Consider the following 15174-nt stretch of genomic DNA (forward strand, 5'->3'; position numbering starts at 1 on the left):
CTCGCCTTCGGCCTGACTATGTACCCTTCCGGGTCTGCAGTCTATCTGGTCCGCCCTGGGTATGTCTGCCTACAGCACAAAGCAGGACCCGCCTCAACCCAACCCCCATACCAACAATCATGTGCACATAAACAGATAATCACATAACAGTCCATATATAAACAAACCGATCTAGCAGATCATATAGCATAACGACATCCTAACCAGGATACTGACTTAACCAGGTCACTAAACATATCATCATCCTATATACCAGGATGCCGACCTAAACCAAGTCATTAAACATAACATCATCCTATATACCAGGAGATCAACCTAAACCAGGTCACTAAAAATATCAAGCCAATACCAGCATACAATATGAGAAAGGGCTAGCCTTGGTGCCTTAGACCCTGTTGATATAGTGAGGATAACTCACCTAGCAACTGTCGAATTATACCATGAAATTACTCTCCCGAAGCACTGCATGAGACTCCAACACCTATAACCATCAAAGGTCCATTGACATAAATATCCGAATTACCAAAATGCCCTTCAGAAGTCAAACTTAGTCAACCTCGGTCAAGGTCACGGTCAATGGTCAAGGTCAACAGTCCTTGTTGAGCTCAACTCGTCGAGTACCCTCAACTACTCGTCGAGTTTCTTGCATAACTCATCAACTCGCCGAGTCACTAGAGTGACTCGTCGAGTTCTTAATGTCAGTGGCTGTCACTCCTTGGCCAACTCGCCGAGTTTTCCCCTTTACCACTCATTGTGTTCTTATGTGACCATAGGATGGGAAACCCAAGTCGACTCGCCGAGCCACTCACCCGACTCGATGAGCTCATGGCAATCTTCATCGAACTCGTCGAGTTGTTCAAACCACTCGTCGAGTTCATGTCCATTTTCATATGACTCGCCGAGTCGACCATGCAACTCGCCGAGTCCCTTTAGTCCTTTATCCATACAGAGGCTTTTTAAGCCATCCCAAGGCTCCAAATTGCAGATCCAGCTTCCCAATACATGTTTATCACGTAAAGGTTCAAGCTTTACGTGCATGCAAGGCTCTAAAGGCTCTAAATGACAAACCCAAGCTTGTTATGGGGTTTAACTCCTTAAGAATGGTTCATTCTATGCAAAGGCTCAAACTTTGTGAACTTGCAACCTAAGAAGGGTCTAGATCTGAAGTTGCAATCTCAGATCTAGCTTATACACCAAGAAATAGCTCCACAATCAATGTAAAAACCCTAAATTTACTCAAGAGAGTTATAGAAGAAAAATAGAGCTAGGATCACGAATTGGTACCTCAAAATGAAGCTAGAGGAGGCAAGTTTATAGATCCACACTAGTTTGTTGCTGCTAGCTTCTTGATCTTCAAGCCAACTTCACCTTCCAAAGCTCAAACACACTCAAATGAAGTTCTCACACGAAACTAGGGTTTTTTGGATCTCAAGGGGCTGCCAAGGAGGTTAAGGGGGTCTTATGATCCTTTAAATAGGATGCACAACCCCGAGGGTTTCATCCTCCAGCTCCTACTCGTCAAGTAGGTCACTTAAACTCATGGACCAACCCACTGCTACTCAGCGAGTCAGGAAACAAACTCGTCGAGTAGCCCTGAACTCATGGTAATTTATACCCATAAATTGATCCTTGGGAAATCGGGGCGTTACAGGAGATACGTAGAGAAAGAATGTCCAAAAAATGTTCTCAAATGTTCTCATTTGAACATACCTCTCTCTCTCTCTCTCTCTCTATATATATATATATATATATATATATATATATATATATATATATATATATATATATATATATAAGCATTCAATCGAGAACATTTTTTATCGCAAGAACATTTGACAACAATTTTCGACCACATAATTTTTTAAATTAAAATAATCAAATACTATTAATACAAATAAAAAATAAGTAAAAAAAAATTAAAAACCTACTAACCAACACCACTCGTCACCGCCCAAACAATACCACCCACCACTACTCCCCACCACCACCATTCGTCACCGCCATCCACCTCCAACACCCATCACCCCACCCCCACCCACCTCCCACGAAAACCACCACCCAACATCACCCGCCACCGCCAACGATGACCACCATCACCACCCATCATCACCATTGCCACCACCACCACCCACCACCCATCACCCCTCCACCAACTACCACTACCCATCACCACTCGCCACCATCACCCCCACCCACCACCAGACAAAACCATCACCCACCACTATCACCACCACCCCCACCACCCACTACAACTACCACCCACCCACCTCCACCACCCATCACAACCACCTACCCAACACCCACCATTATGACCAACACCCATCACCCATCACCACCACCCACAACCACCACCCATCACCACTACCCACCACCTACTACCATCACCCACCTCCACCTCCCATCACAACCACCCACCACCACCCCACCCATGACACATTAAAACCACCGTAGACCACCACCCGTTACCACCACCCCCACCACCAACCACCGCCATCCATCCATCCACCACAACATATCACCATCACCTGTCTCCACCACCCATCACCACCACCTGCAACAATCACATGCCTTCCAATATAATCACTATCCCTGCTACCACCCACCACCCTACATGTCACCCCCACCACCCTTCACCATCACCACCACCTACTACCTACCATCACTAAAAATCACTACACACCATCACCACCACCCATGATTATGTGTATATAATAATATGTGATTATGTGTATCTAGTCACGTATGATTTATCTTGAAAATATTCCTTTTTTCCTATATAATTCATACGTGATTAGATACATATAATCATATGTGATTAGATACATTCAATCAAATATGATTAGATATATTTAATCACAAATGTCATTATCGCATTCTAGATGTAATAATTGTTTTTTTTTGTCAACTTTAATCATATGCGATTAGATACATATAATCACATGTGATTATATGTATCAAATCACATATGATTTATATGAACAATATGTTGGAATAGTGTCTAAGGCTGCAACTATATTAGGCAAGTATTTGACCCGGTTGTGCATGGTCCTTTTGGGTTGCCTTCACCATGGCAACTTGATAGGATGATTTATTAAGAGAGAGTAAATATTATTAATATATTATGAGAATAATATAAAGAATAATATATTGTTATTTGATTAATATAAGTCATAGAATTAATTAGAATTAATTTGGTGACTTAAAGAGGTTAATTAAATAAAGGGGTATAAACTGTCAATTGTTTGATAGTTAAGCTTTAGACTATAAATCCTTATAGATATATAGTGGACGGATTCTAGAAGCTAGGATAGCTTCAAAATCGTCCATGACTTATCTAAGGAAAGGATTTGGATATCTTTAAGAGAAGATTATCCAATTAGGGTTTAGCTTGTAACCCTTAAGGAGTCTACAAGTATAAATAGACCCCATGGCTAAGGGAAATCGGCACCTCACCTAAAGTAAGAGAACCCTGGCCGATTTCCTCCCCTCTCCTCTCTCCTAAATCATCTTCCTTGCTATTGGTGTTTGTAAGCCATTAGAGGAGTGACATTTGTGACTCTAGAAGCTCCAAGACTACAAGATCAACAAGGAATTCAAAGGTATGGTTCTAGATCTGTTTCAATGTTGTTATTTAACCTAATTAGTCATTAGAAGTCTTGGATTCAAAGCATGTTTAATTAGAAAGCCTAGATCCAAGCATTAGGGTTTTGCATGCGCACATAGGAAAGTTCTTATGGCTAAAACCCATCAGTGGTATCAGAGCCTAGCTTGGTTTTCTTTAAATTGTTGCTTGATTAACTGAAACAAACCTGCAAAATTTGATTTTTTGGTTTCTGAGTCATGGACTCGGCGAGTTCCAAAGTGGACTCGGCGAGTCCAGGCGTCAGGAATGGTCAGATTCGGGATTTTTTCATAATTATCTTATTGAAACTTACCTTAATCATAACAGATTAACCTAAATCCGATTTTTTGATATATATGACTATTATCTTGATCTAGTTAAAGGTATTTATCAACTAATAAAATATTTAATTTCCTTATATGATAATTAATTAATTATTTTAATTATTTTGGTAATTATCTTTCAAAGAAGTCTTGAATAAAATCAAATATAGATAATTAGGATATTAATTGTTAATTGGAATTATTTGTTATTTGATCCTCCATGTTTTAAATGTTTAAAACTTGCCCTCAAGTTTTGAAATTTATATTTGTGATTAAAAGTTTTAATTTAGACAACTTAAATTTCTAACCCTAGATTTTAAAAGGTTTAAAATACAACCCTATACTAATATGATATTACTAGAATAATATATATATATATATATATATATATATATATATATATATATATATATATATATATGTATGTATAACTAAATGCTAGTCTTACCGTTAGTAGGCCTCATTCACGAAGCCGATCTATAAGGTGGGTATAAGGTTGCAGCCTATAAAATGGCGCTTAATGGGTGTACACTCACACCCACCGCTTGCTTGATTGGTGGAGGGTCGTTAGCCGAACGGGTAGGATAGGGCAACCTAATCCTCTCATTAAAAGTATAATAAGTAAAACAAAGTAACTACACATTTTTTAAAATTTCCCAATCTTAGTTACTTTAGGAAGGGTGAATTGATGCAATCCCATTAAATTACACTTTGCACCATTTCTAAGAAGTTAGTGGAGCGTGTGTGGTTTACCGGCACACTAATTGGTTCTAAGCAAAGGTGGCAAAGGGTGATCATTACAATGAAGGCACCATGTGAATTTGCATGGTAATTCACACCCGCTTTGTGATCCTCGGTATCCCAGTCACAAACAAGAGGGGCATATCGAGATTTAAACATGCCATTGAATAGTTTCAATGAATCTCATCCGAACCTAGGAATTCTCAATACACTTAGGACTAATAGTTTAAGTTTTTGTGATCGAGAATTAGTGAATCGTCATTCACTTACCTTCAATTTATTTGCATGTTAGATTACGGCATCCCTTTTCTAGTATGTAAATGTTATTGTTGGATCCTAGCCCTAATTTTTCTTATTGGGTGATAATTAGGGATTCTTGTTCTAATCTATCTTTGTCCTTTTTCTTTTGTAGATGTCAAACGCAAACAACGCTGCTGCTAGTTCTTTCACGTTGATGAGCCTTTGCCAAAAGGTCACCTTCGATGGAACGAACTTTAGCGAATGGATAAGATACATTCGCACCGTTGCTCGCTATGAGGATAAGGAGTATGTCCTCGATGAGAAGCTTGAGAAAATCAACACTGAAATCGCTACTCCGGCCGAAATCACCGCTTTTGAGACTCATGAGCGAGATGCAACAAAGGTACATTGCATCATGATTGCCACCATGAACTCCGAATTCCAAAAGTCCTATGAGGACATGTACCCGTACGAGATGCACCAAGACTTATTGGAGAGATACCACCAAAACGCGAGACAAGAGCATTATGAGATTTTCACTAACATGATTTCCGCTAAGATGGGTCATGGAGAATCTCTTACCGTGCACCTACAAAAGATGCAAAGGTATGTTGACCGCCTTCGCAAGTTAAATGTTGACTTTGGGGAAGACTTGGTCATCGACATGGTGCTTCACTCTTTGCCTCCGATGTACAACCAATTTAGGATGACCTACCACATGAACAAAGAAGAGGTCACCCTAAGCAAACTCCAAGGTCTCTTGAGGGTTGCTGAGAGCAACTTCAAAGACAAGTCTATTGCACCTACTCCCAATCCGTATGCTGCTCCTGTCTTGGCTATTGGTCAAGGAAAGGGAAAGAAGAGGAAGGCTTCATCGAAGAACTATCGCAAGGTCAAAGCCCGAGATGTTGCCTCTTCTAGTGGGACCAAAGTTGATCCCGCTAAGCCCTGTCCTAACCAGAAGGAGGCAGAGTGCCACCACTGCCACAAGATAGGACATTGGAAGAGAAGCTGCCCAGAGTACCTGCAAGCAATCAAAGAAGGAAAGATCAAGCCATCTTTCGCAGGTATATACACAATTAAATCTAACGATTCTAATCATTCTATTTCTTGGGTTCCTGATACCGGTTGTGGTTATCACATTTGTTCTAATGTGCAAGGACTAAAAAGAAGTAGGGATGTGGAGCAAGGAAGGATCAATCTAATCATGGGGAACAGAAGATCGTCGCCTGTGACTAAGATTGGAGTGTATTCTTTAGTGCTTAGGAATAATTTGTGTTTAGATTTGAACAATTGTTGCTATTCGCCAGAAATGGCTAGAAACATCATTTCATTTCATGGTTTATATAGACAAGGATTTAGATTTTCTTTTAATAATGAGAATGGTTCTATTTTGGCTTATCTAAATGGTGTCTTTTACTTTGAAGCTATACCATGTAATGGAATATATGAAACTGTTATGATTGTTGATAACTTAGGAAATGATGTTTTGAATATAGATTCTTCCACTAGTATGGATAAAGCATCCTTGTGGCATTGTCGTCTTGGACATGTCAACAAGAAACGCATAGCCCAACTCCAAAAGGATGGAGTGTTGGAGTCATTCGACCTTAGGGAAGATGACACATGCGAGTCTTGTTTACTTGGAAAGATGACTAAATCACCCTTCACGAGTACGTGTGAAAGGGGTGAGGGTCTATTGGACCTAATACATACCGATGTATGTGGACCGTTTAGATCAACCACGGAGGATGGGAACCGCTTCTACGTGACCTTTACCAATGATTATAGTAGATATGGGTATATCTATTTGATCAAGCAAAAGTCAAAAACCTTTGAAAAGTTCAAAGAGTTCAAGAATGAAGTGGAGAATCAATTGGGCAGGAAAATCAAGATGCTTCGATCCGATCGAGAAGGAGAGTACCTAAGTCTTGAATTCCACGATTATCTCAAGGAGTGTGGAATAGTTTCGCAATTGACGCCTCCTAGGACACCGCAGTTGAATGGTGTGGCAGAAAGGCGTAATCGAACCTTATTGGATATGGTTCGCTCTATGATGAGTCGTGCTTCACTACCTATCTCTTTTTGGGGGTATGCCTTAGAGACTGCCACCCATATCCTTAACCGAGTCCCTACTAAGAAGGTTGCCAAAACACCTCACGAGATGTGGACAGGGAAAGCTCCCTCGTTGGCACACATCAAGGTTTGGGGTTGCGAGGCTTTCGTAAGACGAGATACTCACGACAAGCTCGAACCTCGAAGTGAGCGATGTATTTTCATCGGCTACCCGCAGACATCCTTTGGATATCTCTTTTATAGACCGAAGGACAATGTTGTCTTCGTTGTGAGGAGAGGAGTTTTCCGAGAGCGAGAACTCATAAGCCAAGGAGACAGTGGGAGGCAAATCGAACTTGAAGAGATTCAAGAGTTGATAGATGAAGGAACCTCTACCGCTGGCACTCAACCCGAGGAGGAAACTCCGGTTGAACCGATTGACGAGTCCTTACCTCTTAGACGTTCCGATAGAGTTAGAGTTCATCCCCAGTTTTATGGTTTTCATATTACTACCGAAGGGGACACGTATATTAGTGATGGTACACTAGTAAATCTTGATGAACCTAATAGCTATAAGGAAGCCATGGTAGGCCCGGAGTCTGCGAAGTGGAAAGAGGCAATGGATAGCGAGATCCAATCCATGTATGATAACTAAGTTTGGAATTTGGTTGATTATGTGCCCGGACGTAAGACCGTTGGGTGAAAATGGATCTTCAAGAAGAAGACCGACGTGGATGGAAACATGCACACATATAAAGCGCGATTGGTTGTGAAGGGCTTTACTCAAACTCCTGGAGTTAACTATGATGAGACCTTCTGACCTGTTGCGAAGATAAAATCTATTAGAGTGATGCTAGCAATTGCCGCATTTCATGATTATGAGATTTGGGAAATGGATGTCAAGACCGCTTTCCTTAACGGAAAGTTGGTTGAGGATGTTTACATGGCTCAGCCAGAGGGGTTTGTGGATCCGAAGCATCCGAATAAAGTGTGTAAGCTTGAGAAGTCCATTTATGGACTTCAGCAAGCGTCTCGCAGATGGAATCTTTGCTTCGATGAGAAAGTCAAAGAGTTTGGATTTGTACGAAGCGAAGACGAATCTTGTGTATATGTCAAAGCCAGTGGGAGTATAGTAAGCTTCCTTATTCTGTATGTCGATAACATATTACTCATAGGAAACGACATCCCGAGTCTGCAGGAGGTTAAGTCCTGGCTCGGGAAGTGTTTTGCTATGAAGGACCTCGGAGAGGCTTCTTACAATTTGGGAATAAGGATAGTAAGAGGAAGAAGTAAAAGACTAATTGGACTTAGTCAGAATACTTACTTAGAGAAGGTACTAAAACGTTTTAGTATGGAAAACTCGAATAAGGGAGAATTACCGATACAAAGTAATGCCAAGTTGAGCAAGACTCAAAGTCCGAGTACCGAAGCTGAAATAGCAGAAATGAGCCGAGTACCATACGCTTCCTCAGTTGGCTCAATCATGTACGTTGTGACTTGTACTCGCCCTGATGTAGCCTTCGCTTTGAGCATGGTTAGCAGATATCAAGGGAATCCTAGCAGAGCACATTGGATTGCGGTGAAGAATATCCTTAAGTACCTTCGGAGGACGAAGGAATGGTTCTTAGTCCTTGGAGGGAGTGATGACTTGAAGGTGCAAGGGTATAGTGACGCCAGTTTTCAGACCGACAGGGACAACTATCGTTCGCAGTCAGGCTGGGTCTTTACCCTAAATGGAGGAGCAGTGACATGGAAGAGTTCCAAGCAGGAGACCGTAGCTGATTCAACGTGCGAATCAGAGTACATTGCAGCGAGCGAAGCGTCGAAGGAGGCAATATGGCTGAAGAACTTCATCGGTGATCTTGGAGTTGTACCTGCCATAAAGGAGCCCATGGAGATTTTCTGTGATAACGAAGGAGCGGTTGCCTTGACCAAGGAACCGAGGGATCATAGTAGATCAATACATATCGACAGAAAATATCACTTCATCAGACATCGTGTAGAAGAACGACAACTCGTAGTGAAGAGGATATCATCAGAAGATAACCCAGCAGATCTGCTTACGAAGGGACTGAGTAGGGTTAAGCACTTGCAGCATGCTAGGAGTATTGGGCTGAAGGATGATATTAGCATAGATTAGATCGTATTAGAAACGTGTAATAGATAAATGTAATTAACATTTGATGATTAAATAAAGGAGTTTTATTTATGAGTAATGTTACTGTCTTATGTTAGTTGTTTAACTATTGTTTCACTTTGCATGTTTTGACTTCCAGAATAATTGAGTTTATTAGGAATAATCGAATTGTTCAAATTGTCCACAATCGTTCATATGTTGGAAGTAGATATGAATGAAGATTGTCATGAATTGGTGTGTAGAATGTCTAAATGGTGTTAGACATAGCAAAGGGTTGCTGCAACGTTCATGAGTGCTTATGAACTAGTTTTGAGCATTGGAACAAACCCGCGCTTGCTGGAATCACCTTATGGAATACGATATAAAAGGTGAACGCAAGACGATAATATCATATAGTCTTAAAACCTAGATATATGGTTTGTTATTTGGTAATTGATTGTACATTGATAATGCGAAAACGCATCAGTAACTAGGTGTTATAAAACGCATTTTTGTGTATAGTTGATTAATGAATAAGTAAATGCATATAAGTCGAAGTTTATCTGTAACTTTTATCTAAGAAGGTAAAAACAATATCTCGGCCGCTCAATGATTTGATTTGACTTATGTGTCGGGCCCGGTCAGAACTGAATTGATGTGTTCGATTAAGTTCTATGTCAAATAAATCAGAGATTGAGAAACCTAAATGCTTGACTAACCATTCCATAGGATTGTCAGCGTGATATCTAACAGAGGACTGTACGTTCCCTTATCTAAAGGACAAGATTGATTAGATCAGAGTTTGACAGCGTCTTTGAGAGCTACTGTTGCAAACCGAATTGTACTTGTGCATATAGTTACTAGACTTATCCAAGTGGGAGACTGTTGGAATAGTGTCTAAGGCTGCAACTATATTAGGCAAGTATTTGACCCGGTTGTGTATGGTCCTTTTGGGTTGCCTTCACCATAGCAACTTGATAGGATGATTTATTAAGAGAGAGTAAATATTATTAATATATTATGAGAATAATATATTGTTATTTGATTAACATAAGTCATAGAATTAATTAGAATTAATTTGGTGACTTAAAGAGGTTAATTAAATAAAGGGGTATAAACTGTCAATTGTTTGATAGTTAAGCTTTAGACTATAAATCCTTATAGATATATAGTGGACGGATTCTAGAAGCTAGGATAGCTTCAAAATCGTCCATGACTTATCTAAGGAAAGGATTTGGATAGCTTTAAGAGAAGATTATCCAATTAGGGCTTAGGTTGTAACCCTTAAGGAGTCTACAAGTATAAATAGACCCCATGGCTAAGGGAAATCGGCACCTCACCTAAAGTAAGAGAACCCTGGCCGATTTCCTCCCCTCTCCTCTCTCCTAAATCATCTTCCTTGCTATTGGTGTTTGTAAGCCATTAGAGGAGTGACATTTGTGACTCTAGAAGCTCCAAGACTACAAGATCAACAAGGAATTCAAAGGTATGGTTCTAGATCTGTTTCAATGTTGTTATTTAACCTAATTAGTCATTAGAAATCTTGGATTCAAAGCATGTTTAATTAGAAAGCCTAGATCCAAGCATTAGGGTTTTGCATGCGCACATAGGAAAGTTCTTATGGCTAAAACCCATCACAATATTCATTTTTGAGTTTCTGTTTCAATAATTTTTCTCATATATTTAATCACATGTGATTATAAATATTTAATCACATATAATTAATGTGGACAAATATTTGTTTTTAATGTTCTTGATTCAATACTTATTCTCCTGTATATAGTTACATGTGATTATATATATTTCATCACATATGATTTATTGAATCAAGAACGTGAAAATTAATCTTTTTCATATAAATCATATGTGATGAAATACACAAGACAACTATAGAATTAAAAGCACAAAATTGAATATTGTCCACATAAATCATATGTGATTAAATACATATAATCACATATGATTATATGTACTTAATAACATATGATTTTTGTAGACAACATTCATTATTTGTTTCTCGATTCCTTAGTTGTACTAATGCACTTAATCACGTATGATTATAAGTATCAAATCACATATGATTTATATTGATAACATTCATTTTCGCATTTTTGATTCAATATTTTTTCATGTATTTAGTCATATGTGATTAAATGTATTTAATCACAGATGATTAATGTAGAAAAAGAAAAACTATTTAATCGAAAACATGAAAATGAATCTTGTGTACATAAATCATATGTTACTAAATGTACAAGAATAACTATTGAATGAGAATGTGAAAATGAATATTGACCATATAAATCATATCTGATTGGATACATATAATCTAATGTAACTAAATACACAAGAACAGGTGAACCGGGAACACGGAAGTGAATATTTTCCATATAAATTCTATGTGATTAGATACATATACTCACATGTGATTATATGAATTTAATCACATATGATATATGAGGACAATATTTATATTTGTGTTCTCGATTCAATACTTGTTCTTGTGTATATAATTATTTATGACTATATGTATTTAATCACATATCAGTTGTATAGACATCATCATTTTTTGTCCATATAAATCATATGTGATTAGATACACAAAATCACATTTGATTATATGTATTTAATCACATATGATTAAAGTTAAAAAAGAACAATTACTGAATCGAGAATGCGATAATGAATGTTATCCATATAAATCATATGTGATCGGGTACATATAATCACATGTGATTATATGTATTTAATCATATATGATTTATGTAAGTAATATTTATTTTTACATTTTCTATTGGATAACTACTTTTGTGCATTTAATCATGTGTGATTATATGTATATAATCACATATGATTTGAGGTGGACAAGATTCATTTTTGCCTTCCCGATTCAATAGTTGTGCTCATGTACTTAATCACATATGATTACACATGTAATCACATGTGCTAAAATACATGAGAACAAATATTGAATCGACAAAGAAAAAATGAATTGTGTTCGCATAAATCATATGTGATTAGATGTAACGCCTTAGATTCGGGCTAGTCAATTTAGAGATAATAAGCGTTATAAATGACTTTTTGATAGAAGATTATTTAGAATAAATAATCTTAAACAAAAATATATTATATGTCACATGGATTCCTTACATATAAAGAACCCTGAAATATGAATTATAACGAAGAAGTCTTGACCCGTCGAAGCTTTACAACTAAACCGGCACGGTGTCACGTATCATAAAAAATGATTTTTTTATAAACTACTTTTTAGCCATAGCAATCTAAACGAAATTCATAGTATATGTTAAACCGAGAGCATGCATATAGAGAACGTTTAAATCAGACTTTGTTTGAAAAGGTTATGATTTTTCTAAGATTTAGCGTAGCAGTACACAGCCCGAAAATCAAATGTTAAATCGATCGATTAGTAGCCGAAACGACCTAAACAAGAATGCAAGATCTCGTTAATAGGAGCTCAATGATATAAACACAGTCGAAATCATACGTCGGATAACAAAGTTATGAATTTTTAGCGGACTCTTAACTGTCTAAGCCTGTTAAAATATAACTTTAAAAATAAATTCAAAAATTAGCCGAAGGAGTCTAAACGAAAGTTGTGGATCTCATCACTACCTACACGTGGATATAAAGAATGTCAAAAATGGAGCACGTATGTGAAAGTTACGAATTTTGGAGTTACTAGCGAGTGACACATCGCGCGATCTGGGCCGCACCTTCTTCCCCACGGCTTTGCACGAGATCTTGACATGTGGCATGAGTACGCCCATCATAGCTCTATGTATGCCCAACGTACCCTTGCATACGCCCAACGTACAGGGATGCTGGTAGCCTATAAATAAGTGGCGTTTTCACTCTTTTTCTCACATCTCTTCACCAATTTCTCTCTCAAACACCTCCAAACCCTCTAAACCTTTCCCAAGCACCTCCTAGGTGTTAGTAGTGAGTCTTGGAGTGCTAGAAGGCCCCGAAAATAACAGCTTTCGGCTCAGAATTTCTGCCCATGTAGAGCCCAGATCCTCGCTAACCCCCCTTATAAGTGAGTTATGCTTACCATACTTTAAGTATAACTTATGTTTAAGTTCATTATCGTTATTATGAACCTATAAAAAATATTAATCACTGATTCCAAGTCGTTATACTGATTGATCTACTTATGGGATTTAGTGAGGTGTTTAAGGTAGGATTTCCAAATAGTATACTTCGTATACCAAACGGACCCTACCTGCGATATGATCCTACCTTGTTGTTCCTTACTTGATATATCATTAAAGTAGACTTTGAGTTAATGATGAATCTAGACTAATAATTAGTCTCAATAAATACGAGACTAAAACTTAGCCAGATGAAGCTATAGTAAACTCATGATGATTTAGGGATTACCGTGCGCTCTGAGAGAAACCAATGAATATCGTGCGCTCTAAGAAAAACCAACGAATTATGTTGTCGATTGGGAGTTATGGAAGAAATAGTGAACAATAAGCTCCTTATCATTGGGATGAAATCCGAAACCGAGTGTCCGGTGGTCACGACGATTGTTCAACGTGAAAATGAAACAACATAAACGACACTGATAGAGCGGGTGGGGGTTGAGTGGGTATTTTACTACAATACATTCGTTTCTTTTAATCCATCATCTTTACATCTTCATTTTTAGTTATTCTCAAAATTGCCACATTAGAGACAATTTTGTTCTCAAAATAAAAAAATGTTTTCATTTAAATATATATATATATATATATATATATATATATATATATATATATATATATATATATATATATATATATATATATATATATATATATATATATATATATATATATAGGGTTTGGTTCCGGTGAAACTCAAAAAATGGTGAGAACTACAATGACAATTCTCTGACACCCATTTCGTAATGGGCACAAACATTAAACCCAAAAATACTTTGTCGTGGTGCGTTCGTATGTGACTTATGTTTGTGGTAACTAATACAGACTCGATGATTTAATCACGTGCGTAAAACACCATTTAAGTGGGTTTTTTTTATTTATTTTCGTTTATTTTTGTATATTTTTATTTATTAATATTATTATTTTTGTTAAAAAAATTCAAATAAAAAAAATGGATATATACTCGGTTTAACGTATTTAATTTTTTTTTACAAAATTATTATTTTTTCTTTTATTTCGGTTTTATTTTTCGTTTTTTAAATATATTTACTATATACTTGAGGGTACTAATATATATCTTCATTTCTGTTTGATTTTTTGATTTTTTAAAGTAAATATCAGTTTCAGTTTTTAATGTTTAAACAATTATAACACTTTAAATAAGAATATTAAAAATCATAACATTTTCCGTTCATATTTTTTTGACATGTGGCATAGAGGGAAAAGAGGGCGAGGTGGGGGGGGGGGGGGGGGGGGGATTCACAAGCTCGAGGGTTTTTGTTTTATACCTCCAAACATTAAGCATTCGCTGGAAAATATAAAAATCTTGCACACAATTACAAAAGTGTCGTATCATTTCGTGAGATATTAACGATAAATAAAATAAAATCTATGCCATATATATATATATATATATATATATATATATATATATATATATATATATATATATATATATATATATATATATATATATATATATATATATATATATATATATATATATATATATATATATATATATATATATATATATATGAGAATGTCCAAATGATAATAAATATGAAATTGAGAACACAAAAACAAATATGTGTGTAATGTACCGATGGTGAATTCCACCCCATTCTTTTTTTTTTACCGGCAGTAATGTGCGGGCGGTAGAAGTTTGTGGAAAAAATCAAATTTATGTGAATTTAATGTGGGTTTTGCCGGCGTAAACAAAAAGTCAAAATCATAACTATTTTTAAAAGTTGCAAAATGGCAAAGGGTCTAGGTTTTTTTAGAACCGGCAAATATTATTAAACGGAACACTACCCAGCAAGTTGCTAGGCAGTCCGTGCAAAATAAACGAATTTTACAATTAAGTTTGGAGTATAGTCAATTTAACGGACAAATGCACCATTCGGC

At 37.0% G+C, this 15174-nt stretch overlaps 1 protein-coding gene across 1 annotated transcript; it reads left to right on the plus strand.

Moving 5' to 3' along the window:
• The first annotated feature begins 2083 nt into the window (after window positions 1-2083).
• Window positions 2084-2440, plus strand: LOC128126774 (uncharacterized). The gene has a single exon (XM_052764884.1). The coding sequence runs from the start codon at window positions 2084-2086 to the stop codon at window positions 2438-2440; it is 357 nt and encodes a 118-aa protein (XP_052620844.1).
• The last annotated feature ends 12734 nt before the right edge of the window (window positions 2441-15174 follow it).

This window comes from Lactuca sativa, chromosome 6 (assembly GCF_002870075.4).
Source record: "Lactuca sativa cultivar Salinas chromosome 6, Lsat_Salinas_v11, whole genome shotgun sequence".
In the NCBI taxonomy this organism is placed as follows: Eukaryota; Viridiplantae; Streptophyta; class Magnoliopsida; order Asterales; family Asteraceae; genus Lactuca; species Lactuca sativa.

Bases quoted from the DNA above. Each gene is read 5' to 3' on its own strand.
- LOC128126774 (XM_052764884.1), top strand. From the start codon at position 2,084: ATGACCACCATCACCACCCATCATCACCATTGCCACCACCACCACCCA.